A 16,038-nucleotide genomic window follows, 5' to 3' on the forward strand; every position below is an offset into this window, starting at 1 on the left:
CGAACCAAAGGCAAAAAAAACTAACAGGATGCAGTGAAAAATTTGCATATTTCTGTATTTCACATACAGTCAATAAATCTCTAAACAACATGAAATATGTACCTCTGTAAAATTTTCTCTGGTCTTAACAAACTTGATGTAGACTTGTTCCTGATATATCCTAACTGATCATCAACACACGGATGATCGAGCATTTCACACACAAAATACAAAAATCCCAGATACATGCATATGTACTAGATGTCTCACAAAACTGAGAAAAAATAATATTGCGCCAATCTTTGGTCACATCTTTTGTCCATAGACATGTATATATTATGAATACCTGATTACATACAATACAGCCTTAATTCAAAATCGTATCAGTATGACTTCATTTAAGGAACAATTGAAAGATCTGCAAATGGTTATTTCCCTGAGGATGAAGTGAAATTCTAACCACAAAATTATTGTTTTTTTTTTGGGTAAATTAATCTCTATAGATCCCTGAGTATGCCTGGAATATATAGTGGGACTACACACCCTGAAGAATTGTCTCTTATTTAACATGTTTACTCATTTATTTGATAGCTGTTTTACACCCTATTCAAGAATATTTCATTTACAGGATGGCCTTACAGTGGGAGGAACCAGACAGAGCCGGGGGGGGGGGGGGGGGGGGAAACTCACGACCATCCGCAGGTTGCTGGAAAACCTAATGTATAACTGAAGAGGAAACCACCACAAAGCCAGACTTGAACTCACAGCCAAGGCATTTGTGGAAGGCTACTGTGTCATTGTACCCCTATGTAACATGTGTATATACATATCTTAACTAGGTGACAGATAATAGCATGTCTTAAAAAAAAAGACATAACTCTTTAATAAAGTACTGGTATATAAATAGATCTATAAATCTAATAAAAAGTAAACAATTATATGTACCTGATTAAAATCTATCACGTTTGATTGACAACCTTTAAAATACGTAAGCTCCAATAGCCTGCATACACAGATATACTTTCGTGGTATTACAATATCACCAGCAGGAAAAACAATAAGTCAGTTCATATATTTAATAATTTTCTAGATGACCATAAATTCACAAATGACTGCACATGTCTAAGGTGCAAAAGCGATTGCTTTGATTTGACAGGTAAACGAGACAACTATAAACCAGTTATACATTATCATATTACATGCTTAACGCCACACTCAGGAATTTTTTCGCTTAAATGATGGCAGTCACTTTTATGGCTGGAGAAAACTGGACTGCCCCTTGATTTTTCTAAACCACCTACACAACAAACAAACAGTATAGATGGCATGATCATCGTTGGTCGCTTATTGTCACCAAGGCCCCATCAACAGTGAGAGTGGAAAAATGTACATATTCTTTGCCCAAGGCTGGGATTGAACCTGTACCACATATAGACCTGGATAAAAAAAACTTATTACAAGTTGCACAACAAGCAAACCTTCCAACAATGCAAACTCGGGTAAACATGTACACATGTTGCATACTGCTTAAGACTCACAGTTGAATGTGGGTTCAATAATGATAATAAACTCAAGTCATCACCTGGTAAATGTAACACAGGTTTCACAAGCTTCTGATCCACATGCCAGGATAATGCTAATGATCGTGGCGATGACCTGACTTGATTATTATTACGTACATGTGTTGTCTAGAATAATCCTGTGTAACTCTTACATATTAAATATCTCCCCACATACACATACATGTCATAGCAGAAGTATACACCTTGAACACATCAGGAAGCACATGTGGGTGTCTTTGGTTTACTCAAGATACGCATACATATGCTGCGCAATAGTCTTTGAACAATTAAAGGGATATTTGTACCGAAATTCTTAACAATAATCTCAAGTACAGATGCATGTATGTGTAGGCCTATATTAATAGGTTTAATCAGATCCTAATGATATTCAAAATGAGTACAATTGTTTCTTATCATTTCATTTCTACCCAATATTTTGACAACAAACATCTGTTATATATTAATATTTGTCTTGCATATATACTAAAGGTCAGAGGTTGCTATCGCAGATTATGTGATGACAGAATTGACTTCACCACTGAAAAGTATCAAAGAAGAGGCGAAATCAGTGACTACCATGTTATGCTTGAGTTTGGCTGACATTTCATCTGATTTCCACGAAATAATATTAAAAATCTCTTAAACAAAGTAAAAGACAATATCATCAACTGGCTTAGTATGACACTATGCCATTATGGTTCTATAGTTTGCAGAAATGTATACCCTGTAGATTACAAGACCAACTACATAGGTACCTAATCTACTCCCCGATCTCGGACCTGGCAGTCGAAAAGCCGTACAACTGTTCAACTTTCTGAAAAAAGAAAAGAACAAACATAAAAAAAGGCAATGCTTTGAACCTTCATACACAAAGCCAGAGGCTGACAGTTCCTGGTCTGGGTGGAGAAACAGAATTGCATTCTGGATTGATTTGACTGATCAATGAATTAGTTGGTGTCACATTTCACTTGTGGGAATTGTGGGAATGGTTTATCCTAGTAGTGGTTTAGCCTAAGCTAGGATGCTAACAACCAGGCCACCCAGGCCACTATTTATGCTTCTGCCATAAGCACGATGGGGGCTTTTAACTTGTCCTGCATTTCCAATAAGTTTATCCTTTATGTCACTTCATGTCAAATACGAAATTAAAAAAAAAATGACATAACTTTCTTCATTTACCTTAAAACCAATACTCGGCAAGTATGCTTCTTGCATGTTAGAACACTGGGCACTTTATCAAAATACCTTTGAGCCAATGACAACATTACTGAAGCTCATGTACCAGTTGTGGGCTATATTGCGATTCTTTACATACTTCTGAATTCCTCCCCAGAGAAAAAATCAATACACATCCAGTTACCACTATATAAGATCAAACTGGCATCACTCTGAACTGGTAGATGTATGCAGATGAACAGCCATGGTAGCACAGCTGTAATATAAGATATTAATCTGTTGTTGTTGTTAGCCACCTCCAACCTTTATCTTACCTTCTCTTTCATGTAGCACAGGTAATTTGTCCAGAGAAAAGAAGCAGTTGCCAAAAGGTACACTTTCTTGTCTGTCGGCACGAAAGCAAAGTTAATGGTCTGCACAATGGGCCAGTATGTCAGTCCTGTCTGGGAAAGGTAGACCATAAATAGTTAAGAGTCTACAGAATATAGACATGTACATTACATTAAATGCAGTATTCTTGTTATTATTAAAAGTATTCATCTTTATGGCTTTAACAGTCATGCACTCTTAAGGACTCCTTCGTCATCATACATGTAAGACAGAAAAATTGTTAAGTACGACCTTAAACCCCAAATCTTCAGGGACACAAGCAAATCATTTTAGCCTGACTTTGATCATAATTCTAGGCATAAATTCCACTGAAAAAGTACTTTAGCAGCAAAAAAGGTTGACGATTTCCAGTATATATTATAAGCTCCTCCTTACTCTGCGGTCCATCTGACCATCCTCCTAACCCTGAGATTTATCAGACCATTCAGCACCTCCTAACTCTGAGGTTCATCACACCATCCTCCTAACCCTGAGATTTATCAGACCATTAAGCTCCTCCTAACTCTCAGGTCCATCACACCATCCTCCTAACCCTGAGATTTATCAGACCATTACGCTCCTCCTAACTCTGAGGCCCATCAGACCATTCAGCCCCTCCTAACTCTCAGGTCCATCAGGCCATTAAGCTCTTCCTAACTCTCAGGTCCATCAGACCATTAAGCTCCTCCTAACTCTCAGGTCCATCAGACCATTCAGCTCCTCCTCACTCTCAGGTCCATCAGACCATTCAGCTCCTCCTAACTCTGAAGTACATCAGACCATTCAGCTCCTCCTAACTCTCAGGTCCATCAGAGCATTAAGCTCCTCCTCACTCTCAGGTCCATCAGAACATTAAGCTCCTCCTGACTCTGAAGTACATCAGACCATTAAGCTCCTCCTAACTCTCAGGTCCATCAGACCATTAAGCTCCTCATAACTCTCAGGTCCATCAGACCATTAAGCTCCTCCTAACTCTGAGGTCCATCAGACCATTAAGCTCCTCCTAACTCTGAGGTCCATCAGACCATTACGCTCCTCCTAACTCTCAGGTCCATCAGACCATTCAGCTCCTCCTAACTCTCAGGTCCATCAGACCATTCAGCCCCTCCTAACTCTCAGGTCCATCAGACCATTCAGCTCCTCCTAACTCTCAGGTCCATCAGGCCATTAAGCTCCTCCTCACTCTCAGGTCCATCAGACCATTAAGCCCCTCCTAACTCTGAGGTCCATCAGACCATTCAGCTCCTCCTCACTCTCAGGTCCATCAGAGCATTAAGCTCCTCCTAACTCTCAGGTCCATCAGGCCATTAAGCTCCTCCTAACTCTCAGGTCCATCAGACCATTAAGCTCCTCCTAACTCTTAGGTCCATCAGACCATTAAGCCCTTCCCAACTCTGAGGTCCATCAGACCATTCAGCCCCTCCTAACTCTCAGATCCATCAGACCATTAACTCCCAACTCTGAGGTCCATCAGACCATTAAGGCCCTCCTAACTCTCAGGTCCATCAGACCATTAAGCTCCTCCTAACTCTTTGGTCCATCAGGCCATTAAGCTCCTCCTAACTCTCAGGTCCATCAGACCATTAAGCTCCTCCTAACTCTCAGGTCCATCAGACCATTCAGCTCCTCCTAACTCTGAGGTACATCAGACCATTCAGCTCCTCCTAACTCTCAGGTCCATCAGACCATTAAGCTCCTCCTAACTCTCAGGTCCATCAGACCATTAAGCTCCTCCTAACTCTCAGGTCCATCAGGCCATTAAGCTCCTCCTAACTCTGAGGTCCATCAGACCATTCAGCCCCTCCCAACTCTCAGGTCCATCAGACCATTACGCTCCTCCTAACTCTCAGGTCCATCAGACCATTAAGCTCCTCCTAACTCTCAGGTCCATCAGGCCATTAAGCTCCTCCTCACTCTCAGGTCCATCAGACCATTAAGCCCCTCCTAACTCTCAGGTCCATCAGACCATTAAGCTCCTCCTAACTCTCAGGTCCATCAGAACATTAAGCTCCTCCTAACTCTCAGGTCCATCAGACCATTACGCTCCTCCTAACTCTGAGATCCATCAGGCCATTAAGCTCCTCCCAACTCTGAGGTCCATCAGACCATTAAGCTCCTCCTAACTCTCAGGTCCATCAGACCATTAAGCTCCTCCTAACTCTCAGGTCCATCAGACCATTAAGCTCCTCCTAACTCTTTGGTCCATCAGACCATTAAGCTCCTCCTAACTCTCAGGTCCATCAGACCATTCAGCTCCTCCTAACTCTCAGGTACATCAGGCCATTAAGCTCCTCCTAACTCTCAGGTCCATCAGACCATTAAGCTCCTCCTAACTCTCAGGTCCATCAGACCATTAAGCTCCTCCTAACTCTGAGATCCATCAGACCATTCAGCCCCTCCTAACTCTGAGGTCCATCAGACCATTACGCTCCTCCTAACTCTCAGGTCCATCAGGCCATTAAGCTCCTCCTAACTCTGAGGTCCATCAGACCATTAAGCTCCTCCTAACTCTGAGGTCCATCAGACCATTAAGCTCCTCCTAACTCTGAGGTCCATCAGACCATTCAGCTCCTCCTAACTCTCAGGTCCATCAGACCATTCAGCTCCTCCTAACTCTGAGGTACGTCAAACCATTCAGCTCCTCCTAACTCTCAGGTCCATCAGACCATTAAGCTCCTCCTAACTCTCAGGTCCATCAGGCCATTAAGCTCCTCCTAACTCTGAGGTCCATCAGACCATTAAGCTCCTCCTAACTCTGAGGTCCATCAGACCATTCAGCTCCTCCTAACTCTCAGGTCCATCAGACCATTCAGCTCCTCCTAACTCTGAGGTACGTCAAACCATTCAGCTCCTCCTAACTCTGAGGTCCATCAGGCCATTCCTTTATTAGCACGTGTCCATGCTCAATGACATTTGATTCTTTGTTTCCTGTCACGTTATTTTGGAAAATCGGTGATGGAGGCAGAGTCATTTTCGGCTGTACTTTATAATAATCCCAGAGTTTGTGGCAATTTCGGGCAAAAAATGGAATAATGAGCTCTGGTGCTAGACAGAATGATGAGACATGTAAGCTTGAAGGGAAACAAGGACAGTGTAATTGGCCTTCTTAAAAATATATATGTACCTTATATGTGGGTAAAAATTTAGCTTTGGCCTCTGCAAATATATCCTTCTTTCCTTCAAGAAAACTGGAAGCTGTGAAAATAAGTAAAAGGGAATACCAGTTAAGATTGATTACATACATAAATTTAGGACAATAAGTAACACCATACAGCTATCAGTAACTGCATATATGACAATAAGTAACACCATACAGCTATCAATAACTGTATATATGACAATAAGTAACACCATACAGCTATCAATAACTGCATATATGACAATAAGTAACACCCATACAGCTATTAATAACTGCATATATGACAATAAGTAACACCATACAGCTATCAGTAACTGCATATATGACAATAAGTAACGCAATACAGTTATCAGTAAGTGCATATATGACAATAAGGAACACCATATAGCTATCAGTAACTGCATATATGACAATAAGTAGCACCATATAACTACTAGTAACTGACTATATGAGCATTCGCAAATACAAATAATACTGGACATGTAACCATGTGCCCAGATGGTGCAGTACACAGACACCTGCTTGGTAACATGGCTATAACCTGGTTATAATCTAATACAGGTACGCATGATCAGAGTGTTCACCTGCTGAGCTCAGCACTCACATGTACATAATAACCTAATCTCTGTCGTCAACAAGTGCCAACAACTAATAAGACTGACCCCCTCCCTCCCTTCCCAACAGAAAAATAAACAAAAAACATCATATTCTTAATTTAAGACAACTTCCACTCACTTTGAAGACTTTATTTTCTTTAAACCATCTGACTGGCTGTAATTTTGAGTGAGAGTGTACAGTTCCGGACAATTTCAAATTTAAGGATGGTGCATCTAAGCTGTTGTCAGCAAGGTCGTTTTGGAATGTAAGATAAGTGGAAGCAAAAGTTTATTATGATTTCTTCATAAATTCATTGACGACGTATATAATTTCCTAACTCAAATTCCGTCTGAATGTTTCTGAAATGGTTTGAGTATATCCCAATGAAGTCTGTAAAACTGACCTTAACTAAGCACATGTATTACATTAGCATTTTTACCAATTTGTTAAAAAAAGGGTCTTGCACATTTTTTTACATTTATTTATTCATCCATTTCATTGGTGTTTTACATCATACCCTAGAATAAATGTTTCATAACAGTTTAAATGTAACAGAGCAGTGAGATGAGCTATAGGCCTGTGTAATATATGCCTCCACCTTGATCACTCAGCACTTGTATTTAATAGCTTCAATTTAGTTACATCATGGTGGCTACAGTTAAAAAAGAAACAAACAAAAAGAAAATTTAGAAGTAGAACTTCACTACATACTGTCATGTTGCTCGTGGCCCAATGTACAAGAACCATAAACACTTTACATCTATGTACAGTACACACCTAATACAGCACCATGATGGTGCGTCTGTGAATAAGTGATCTCCTACCTGTATAGAAAGTAGTCAGAGCCACAGGAGCAAACAAGAGCTGTTCCGACACAACCTTCTTCACGATGCTCATCACCGCTCTTCCTGGGCAGACGAACTCGGCAAGCCGTAGCCAGCTGTACACCAGCGGAGCTATGGCTGAAAATCCTACGCAACTCGTTCTGGCGGTCTTCCCCAGGTCTAAGTTTTCTTTTTTGGAAATGACTTTTTGTTGGCATATGTCTGATGCAGCATACATTACACCATAAGATCCCATTGAAAATAACAATGGCTTTATCCTGACAGACATTTTTGATTAGGCTTAGGGCTGGATTAACTTTATATAGCTATTACACAGTGCAAGGTGTTTCTGATTAGCCTGACATAGTTTAAACATGAGCTAAAGCTTACATATATATGTATATTTAAACTTCTTCTATAGTGCCCTTTACGATCTAATGTTTCGGTACTGTAAACAAAAACTGAGATGACTGGCAATCTATGAAATATGAATTATGAACAATGTGGGTGTGATCAAGACCTTGATCTTCAATGCAGACTTCTGATTTTAAACTGACAAAAGTCAACCATTAAACATTGCTTGTAAGAACATGTGTAAAAATGTTTTTTTTTTATATAAAATTTAAAAAAAAAGAAGAAAAAAAGGATTTAATCCTATATTTCCATGAATCATTAAATAACAATAAATAGAATGAATAAAAATAATACCTTTGTTGTACACTGTTCTCTAAATTAAGTCCTAGAAAACACAACTATTATCTTACAGAGGTTTGTGGCCTCTTTCCTCTCCAATCTATCCCTATAACTGGTAAAGAACACTCACAAGCTGCAATCACTGTAATCATCTGCAACAGACATATCAATGTCCCATTAACACACCTGTATATCACTCATATTTGCACACAGTAACACACGTAAGTTCCTACATACAGACCTACATTTTGTACGTATTCTTGTCACTCAAGTCACCTGACAGCACTATTTGTATCAGACGTGATGAGGAGGGTTACAGAATAAAAATAATGTTCTTGCAATTATAAAACTGTATTTAGTCACAGACAGCAAGAATATTATTTCTAATATGTCAGATCTTAAAATAATTGACCACGATACCTCAAGTGATTTATCTTCAATGTTAATTCCATGATATAAAATTTTCACTGAATGTAAGTACACCAAAAAATTCATTGGGCCCCTGTGGCCATTAGTGGTTAGCGTGCTAGTGCAGTGCTATGAATCAGGAGGTTCTTACTGATGCAATCGCTGTGAGTTCAAGTCCAGTTCATGCTAACTTTATTTGTCTCCAGATCTACATGTACTAGGGGAATTCTGCCAGCTATGTGCGGATAGTCATGGGTTTCATCTGGGTCTGCCTGAATTTCTCCCACCTAAATGCTGGCTGCCGTTGTATATAAGTTAAGTACTCTTGAGTACGGCGTGAAATAGCAATCAAATAAATAAACAAAAAACCTTCAAGTTGTGAAGTCTAAAGCTGAACATATGCTATGAGCCTTAACCTATGCTTAATCAAGACACCATAACAAAATTTAGCTCACCTAGAAGTAGCTTGGGCCCATTTTATGTTAACAGAAAACACACACTGATCCTGGTATACGACTAATAAATGGTTGACTAGCTAAATGATCTACAGTAAAAGTGTACACCACGGTTTGTCCACGGTTGCCTAAACTCGTTATGTTTGTTGCAGTCTCGTGATGGACTCGCCTAGTTTAAGATTAAGCACTGTGGTACAATGGTTTTGTGGTGTGAATTGCTTTCAGTCATATCACCCCAGGGGAGTAATGTTTCATGCCGATGTCCGGCAATGAGTGGTGTGAATGACGTGCTCGTCACATGACTGTCTGCCAAACTCAACTGTATAGTCGACATGACGTCCGCCGTGGCAACATCAAGTTCAACATCAAACACAGTCCACTTTTACACAAACGACGCACGTCGTGAGCTATACAATAAAATAATTGTGTTTTTTTTAGAAAGAACTACCCCATGGAACAAATTTCAATACACATGTTCGTTAAACAAACTTACAATGAGTACATGAGCCCAGGAGCCCAGGAGCCAGCCGTCAGTTTGATTAAAAACTTATCGCACTTTGCGATTTAACAGTTGTTTCTGAGGGCTGACATATTAGGATGAAAGCGAGGCTGGTAACAGCTACAACATCCGCCGTATGCAATCAAGAGAAACTTGCACTCCACCACGAAAAAATGAGCCTTAATCACGTGATTACATTGAAACAGTCTGCCGACGCGTGGTTATCTCCCCCTGTCACTAGATAACGCAACCATGTTACATCATTAACTCACCCAGTAGCGTCGTTTGCTTGACGACAAAACGGTTACCACCATCTCCCGCAGAGAGCAATTTCTTCTACATCTCCTACTAAAATTAAACCCAACCGCTGCAAATGGTATTAATGGTTTCCATTTTCCCCATCGACAATTATCAACAAACATTTATAAATAACACATTTTGCTCAGTGAGTGAGCAAAATTCACCATCAGAAAAGAAATTTAATTCTAACAATTGGCGAACATTCGTTGGACATAATCTGTTTCCACATTCACACTGCTGTACATGTACACAAGCAAGTATGCATCATTTGGTTCCTTTATACGGCAAACTCATTAATAATGCATCAGAACGAATAAATCAGGCATAAACACAAGACAATGTTATTTTTACTAATAATGCAATTTTCTTTAGAAATCATAATGTCACCCTGACAACAACCAATAATACCATATGACACAAGTTGAATTCAGAGTAACCTCCCTCTTTCTGCTTTTGACCTTGTGAGGTGAGTAACTTTATAAATTCTGTCTAGTGCTAACTGGGCCATTGTACTGTATCCATATGTAATCAAATAAAAAGCTTTTCGTTAACACGTCATGGATAATAATTTCAAATTCACACAGGGACCTAAAATATATAATAATTGTTATATTAATCACTATGTGCTGCTGGTACATCTAGCCGATATCATGTATCTGCATAAAATTAAAAATAATGTAGAAGGCAATCTATGGCAAGCTGACAAGTCTCGGATAACATTCAGTTCTTTTCGGAAAATTAATGGCCGAACACCTCTGTCGGAAGATAAGTTAAATGAATTTGCAAGCAGAGTTTCAAATTCAACAGAGAAGAAATTATTTAGCATAAACGATCGTTCAATCTATGCTGAGGATCTGGCTACACTCACCAGTGAATCTTAGCTGTCAAATTTCTTAATTAATTAGCCACATTGCAGACAGGATAAATACACAATGTACCGATGTAGTATGTTCGTATGTTCATTTGACGACTGAATCTTTCCCAACTGAAGTCGGTCAATCATTAGTTGAGCTAAAGTCAAATATCTTCCTCCCCAAATGCCAGATAATTTACAGCTTTAAATTTATAGCTCGTCAAGCCTGATTCGTGAGGCAAAACAACACATGATCAAAATGATAATCATTATGTATTTTTGATCTACTTAAATAAAGTGGTATATGCAGATTCTTTAGGCATGAAAATTTGGGCAAATTTTTTGAATCAATTGAAGAAGGGGCTTGTTAAAAGTACAATACAACTGGATACACTAGAAATAGCTGTGTGTCATGATCCAACGTGTTCGAACAGTCACTGCAATCATGAATGCATGTCTGAAAATGTGCCCCGTATTATCCTCTGCAGACATGTAGTAATGTGTGTGGAGTAGCAGCAATAATCGAATTCTGTGCCCTGCGGCCTAAATTTGTTCCTACAATTAGTACACAAAAACCTCTCTGAAGAAATAAATTTCCCAAAGACAAAATACTTAAAGCAAATCGCAAACTCTTCCACATTTTTGAGAAAGTAATAATTGAATGGATCATGTCATTAGAAATTGACATTTCGCTGCTATATTTCAGGCAATATTAACCAGCGGTACACATGCTTTGTCAAATCATCAGCTTCAAACAATTGAAAACCACATCTTAATTGTGCAGATGGCAGCTACCCCAAACCCAAAAATAACTCGTGTTAAGAACTTGTTATTAACTCATAAGTTCTTTACAAGGTATTCACGAGAATGTTTGCATGCAAATGAGATAAGGGCTCATGAATAACTCGTTAAGAGCTTGTATGAACAACTTGCAAATGAGATAAGGGCTCATGAATAACTCGTTAAGAGCTTGTATGAACAACTTGCAAATGAGATAAGGGCTCATGAATAACTCGTTAAGAGCTTGTATGAACAACTTGCAAATGAGATAAGGGCTCATGAATAACTCGTTAAGAGCTTGTATGAACAACTTGCAAATGAGATAAGGGCTCATGAATAACTCGTTAAGAGCTTGTATGAACAACTTGCAAATGAGGTAAGGGCTCATGAATAACTCGTTAAGAGCTTGTATGAACAACTTGCAAATGAGATAAGGGCTCATGAATAACTCGTTAAGAGCTTGTATGAACAACTTGCAAATGAGATAAGGGCTCATGAATAACTCGTTAAGAGCTTGTATGAACAACTTGCAAATGAGGTAAGGGCTCATGAATAACTCGATAAGAGCTTGTATGAACAACTTGCAAATAACTTGCAAATACCTCGCTTATAAATTACATGGTAACAACTTGCAGAAAACTCATAATAATAACTTGCTAATAACTCGTACAACTCACCTATGAACTCGTGATGTACGTCACATGTGCCAAAGCTCATGAATATAGATCTTGTAAAAAAATTTATTCACATAAATAAATCATAATGATATGAGCAATAATATTACATTGCAATCACCATTTCGTACACATTTCAAATTTCCTGGCTTTTCCAGGCTCAAAGTTCACATTTTCCAGGTGTCTTGGAATAAATATTTTACACAAGCTTGAAACAATGTAAACTGACCAGAATTAGGTGAACTGTCTGTCTTTCACATATACACAGCAAGAAATTATTGTATTTTCAAACATATTTTTGCTAACAAGCTTCCCTAGAAGTGATTCGGCATACTGTAAATTGCAGTTCAGGTGGATTTGCACACTAGATTTCAAGGGTTTTTCATGCCCAACATGAAAAATCCCCTGATTTATTTTTTGTTTTACCCCATACTCAACTATATTTCACTAATACACCAGCAGCCAGAATTATGGTTGGAGAAATCGGGCGGAACCCAGGAGAAACCCACAACCATCCACAGGCTGCTAAAAATCAAATGTGAAACAATAATCTCACAATGCATCTCTTCAGGTTACCCAGCACGATTTGCTTGAGTTTAAGAAACATATGCCATATGATACCAGAATTATGTCCCACACAGTCAAAATATGTCAAGCACAAATTTGGTAATCAATCGATCAGAAACTATGCACAAGAGCAGCTTGACTAACGCCTAAAACCGATTAAAATATGCAAAAGTAACCGGACGGTGAACAACCGCAGGTCATTTTATACATTTTGTGCGACTATCCTATGCCATATAATAGCTGAGATTTGGCATGCACAAATTTCCTCTGAAATATCAATGGCCTGGAAAATATGCCTAAGAGCAGAAAACTAAAACGGATCGAAATTTGAAAAAATAACCACACAGTGCTCAGTTTCAGGTCATCTTGCACACTTCGTGTCAGTTTGGGAATCCTACGTCTAATAATTTCGCTCAGTTGGTTAACGCGCTAGCGCAGCGTAACGACCCAGGGGCCTCTCACCAATGCGGTAGCTGTGAGTTCAAGTCCAGCCCATGCTGGCTTCCTCTCCGGTCGTTCGTGGGAAGATCTGGGAACAACCTGCGGATGGTCGTGGGTTTCCCCCGGGCTCTGCTTGGTTTCCTCCCACCATAATGCTGACCACCTACGTATAAGTGAAATATTCTTGAGTACGGCGTAAAACACCAATCAAATAAATAAATAAAGAAATAAATAAATCTAATATGGCCTGTTACCAACCTGCAGTTGGTTGTGGATTTCCACCAAGCTCTGTCTGGTCTCCTGCCACCTATGCTGGCTGCCGTCGTATAAGCGAAGTATTCTTGACAGTCAATCAAATAAATAAATCTAATAATTTGAGCGGGCCGGTAACAGTGTAAGAAGGCTATGAAGAGCCTAGCTTTAATTATTATCTTTTATTAATTAAAAAACATGCACAATCTTAACATGTTAGAAATTTAGGAAATAATACCTGTCTGTACTGACTCCTCTAAGAAATAGAACGGTTGCCAAATAGACAATATACAAGGGCTGTAACCATGTTGTGTTCCCGTGTTAGCACAGTGCAACTGGGCCATTTTATATGAACAAACTCACCATGTATTGTATTCTCAACTCTGCCTAAACTCAGCGGTTTGTATTCCCTCTCTCACTAACATGATAAGTGCTATTATTGTGACTACGCATACCGGTAAGCGATCTGAGTAAGCGTACGGGAAGTCTGGGAATAAAAGTGCATTAACTAACTCATACAAATAATGGCTCTGAAGAGCGGAGTGATTAAATTAAATTAATTCACAGTTAAATGGCATATTCTCCAAAAGGTCTTAATGAAACTTTTACAACCTTATACTGCACTGAATTCCATCTTTTATTAGATGTAATATAACATTTCAGATTACTACCCTGTTTCTTCCACCTTTTGGCATGTCTGAGGACAACTTCGAATGAAATCTATCTGCCTTAATACTTTGATAATGGTGAAAATTTCTGTTTAATTGGGTTTGCTAACATCAAGGTTTCGCAGAGAAAATCAAGTTTTTAGTCTAGATAAAGAAAACTCCTCAGAATAGGCTTAAAACACAAGGCGAACATGTTAAAAGGGTCAAGAAATATAGGGTACTTGAAACCTGGTAAAATGCAATGAAAAGAAATTAACTCTATAAGTGGTTATAATATTTGTTGTATTATTTATATACCATGTCTATTTGTTTGTAATACGTCCTATTCAGACAAGTCATATGACTCACGCAGCGGTCTTTGTGTGAGCAAATATCTCAGCAAGCCTGTACGGCACGTGGGCCAAGACAGGCTAGCACAGCGGTCAGCGCAAGCCTAGACAGTTCAAAGCAAATATCCATCGCAAGAGTTCGTAACTTTAACTAAAATATATAACTGTCACAAAAGATGATAAGAACACGTTTATTCAAAATAATTCAATGAAAAAGATCTCATCAAGAGGATACTTCCAGATTGTCTGTGAAAAATTCTTGAGTAAGGTGTTAAATAACAATCAGATCAGAAAATTAAAGTCTAGTTTAATTATTCCACCGTTTTTTTTTTGGCTGGGGTGTGTAACATGATATGTTTGGTTGGTTACAGAATAGATGTTTTAATAACACGTGGTATATTTCTGAGCATGTTTTGTTGTTTCCTGATCAAATACACAGGTGATTAATAAAAATGTCATTAAACTGCTGTTTTCACATCGCCCTATTTGTAGGTCCTCCATCTGTAATATTAATTGGTTTTCGGCAGGCTGCATTGGCCTTCAACTTCGCCTTGAGTCAATGAAGCATGCCACAGGTCAATAGGACAGATCTTGGAACTGTAACATGGCCGATATGAAAAAAGCCATTTAATAGCATACTATTATAAACCTGCAACAAGAACCGATCAAGCTAAATAAAAGCTGTGTGGTAAAATTATTACAAAGGATGTGGATGTATGTTTGACATTTCTACAGGTAATATGAAACCTACTGGTCACACAATCACTCCTTCCATCCTGGTCTCCTTGTGGCAACGGTGGTCCTTCAACCAGAAATCCCGTAAAACAGGGGCATGAAACTAACATGGGTAGATATACATTTGTATAAATATGTAGCTAGTGTACATACATTTAAGTAACTCCATAAACCAGCATGCACATAGGTAGGACATTTACCGATTTATATTAAAAGAAATAGTTTTTCTTTCACCACTAGACCTACTGATTTAATTTATATTTTACATTTTACTACAAATAATTGCTTAACAATCTACAATATATTACCAACGTAATATTAATAATAGCTTTTTATGACGACTGCAGTAAATTATGAAATGCTTAATTAATTTAAACATGCTGAAAAAATGAAATTTTTGTTAAATGAAAGTAAATTTAGAACTGTACTGTAAGAATGTTTAAGGTTATATACCAATAAGCAAAGTTAACTACAATGGGGGTCTGACAAAGGCCTGGCAGCAGGACCTTGGAATTATTGACATCAAATGATCCATTACCAGGTTATAACGATGATGATGCCACATTAAAAACAGTAGGATGTTATAATAAAAGCTCATACATTTAATTTGTAACAAATAGTAGCCGTTGCGCTACAATGCATTTGTGACAAGAATTTTTTGAAAAGAAACAAAAATACATGTTCAATATCTACACTTACATATAATGCCAACTGTCTCAGCACATGTTCAACAGAAGC

The 16,038-nt window shown here is 38.6% G+C and overlaps 1 protein-coding gene across 5 annotated transcripts; it reads right to left on the minus strand.

Annotated features, from left to right (window-relative positions):
- Positions 1 to 662: 662 nt before the first annotated feature.
- On the minus strand, positions 663 to 9,798 carry LOC135465653 (mpv17-like protein). Of its 5 annotated transcripts, XM_064742942.1 has the most exons (6): positions 9,696 to 9,767; positions 8,470 to 8,491; positions 7,647 to 7,868; positions 6,211 to 6,281; positions 3,032 to 3,160; positions 663 to 2,355 (listed from the first exon to the last, which is right to left on the minus strand). In XM_064742942.1, the coding sequence occupies exons 2-6, from the start codon at positions 8,489 to 8,491 to the stop codon at positions 2,302 to 2,304; spliced, it is 498 nt and encodes a 165-aa protein (XP_064599012.1). In that variant the 5' UTR covers positions 9,696 to 9,767; the 3' UTR covers positions 663 to 2,301. The 5 variants fall into 5 exon arrangements, with proteins under 5 accessions (XP_064599012.1, XP_064599011.1, XP_064599010.1 ...); XM_064742941.1 differs by having other exon boundaries at positions 7,647 to 8,491; positions 9,696 to 9,798; XM_064742940.1 differs by having other exon boundaries at positions 7,647 to 8,491; positions 9,203 to 9,792.
- Between the last annotated feature and the right edge of the window lie 6,240 nt (positions 9,799 to 16,038).

This window comes from Liolophura sinensis, chromosome 5, assembly GCF_032854445.1.
Source record: "Liolophura sinensis isolate JHLJ2023 chromosome 5, CUHK_Ljap_v2, whole genome shotgun sequence".
In the NCBI taxonomy this organism is placed as follows: Eukaryota; Metazoa; Mollusca; class Polyplacophora; order Chitonida; family Chitonidae; genus Liolophura; species Liolophura sinensis.

Excerpts from the sequence above, each read along its gene's own strand:
- LOC135465653 (XM_064742941.1), bottom strand. The coding sequence starts at position 7,935 with ATGTCTGTCAGGATAAAGCCATTGTTATTTTCAATGGGATCTTATGGT. Across the intron at positions 3,161-6,210 it reads AATTTTTACCCACATATAAG|ACAGGACTGACATACTGGCC; the intron begins GTACATATATAT and ends TACCTTTCCCAG. Across the intron at positions 2,356-3,031 it reads TGTGCTACATGAAAGAGAAG|AAAGTTGAACAGTTGTACGG; the intron begins GTAAGATAAAGG and ends TTCTTTTTTCAG.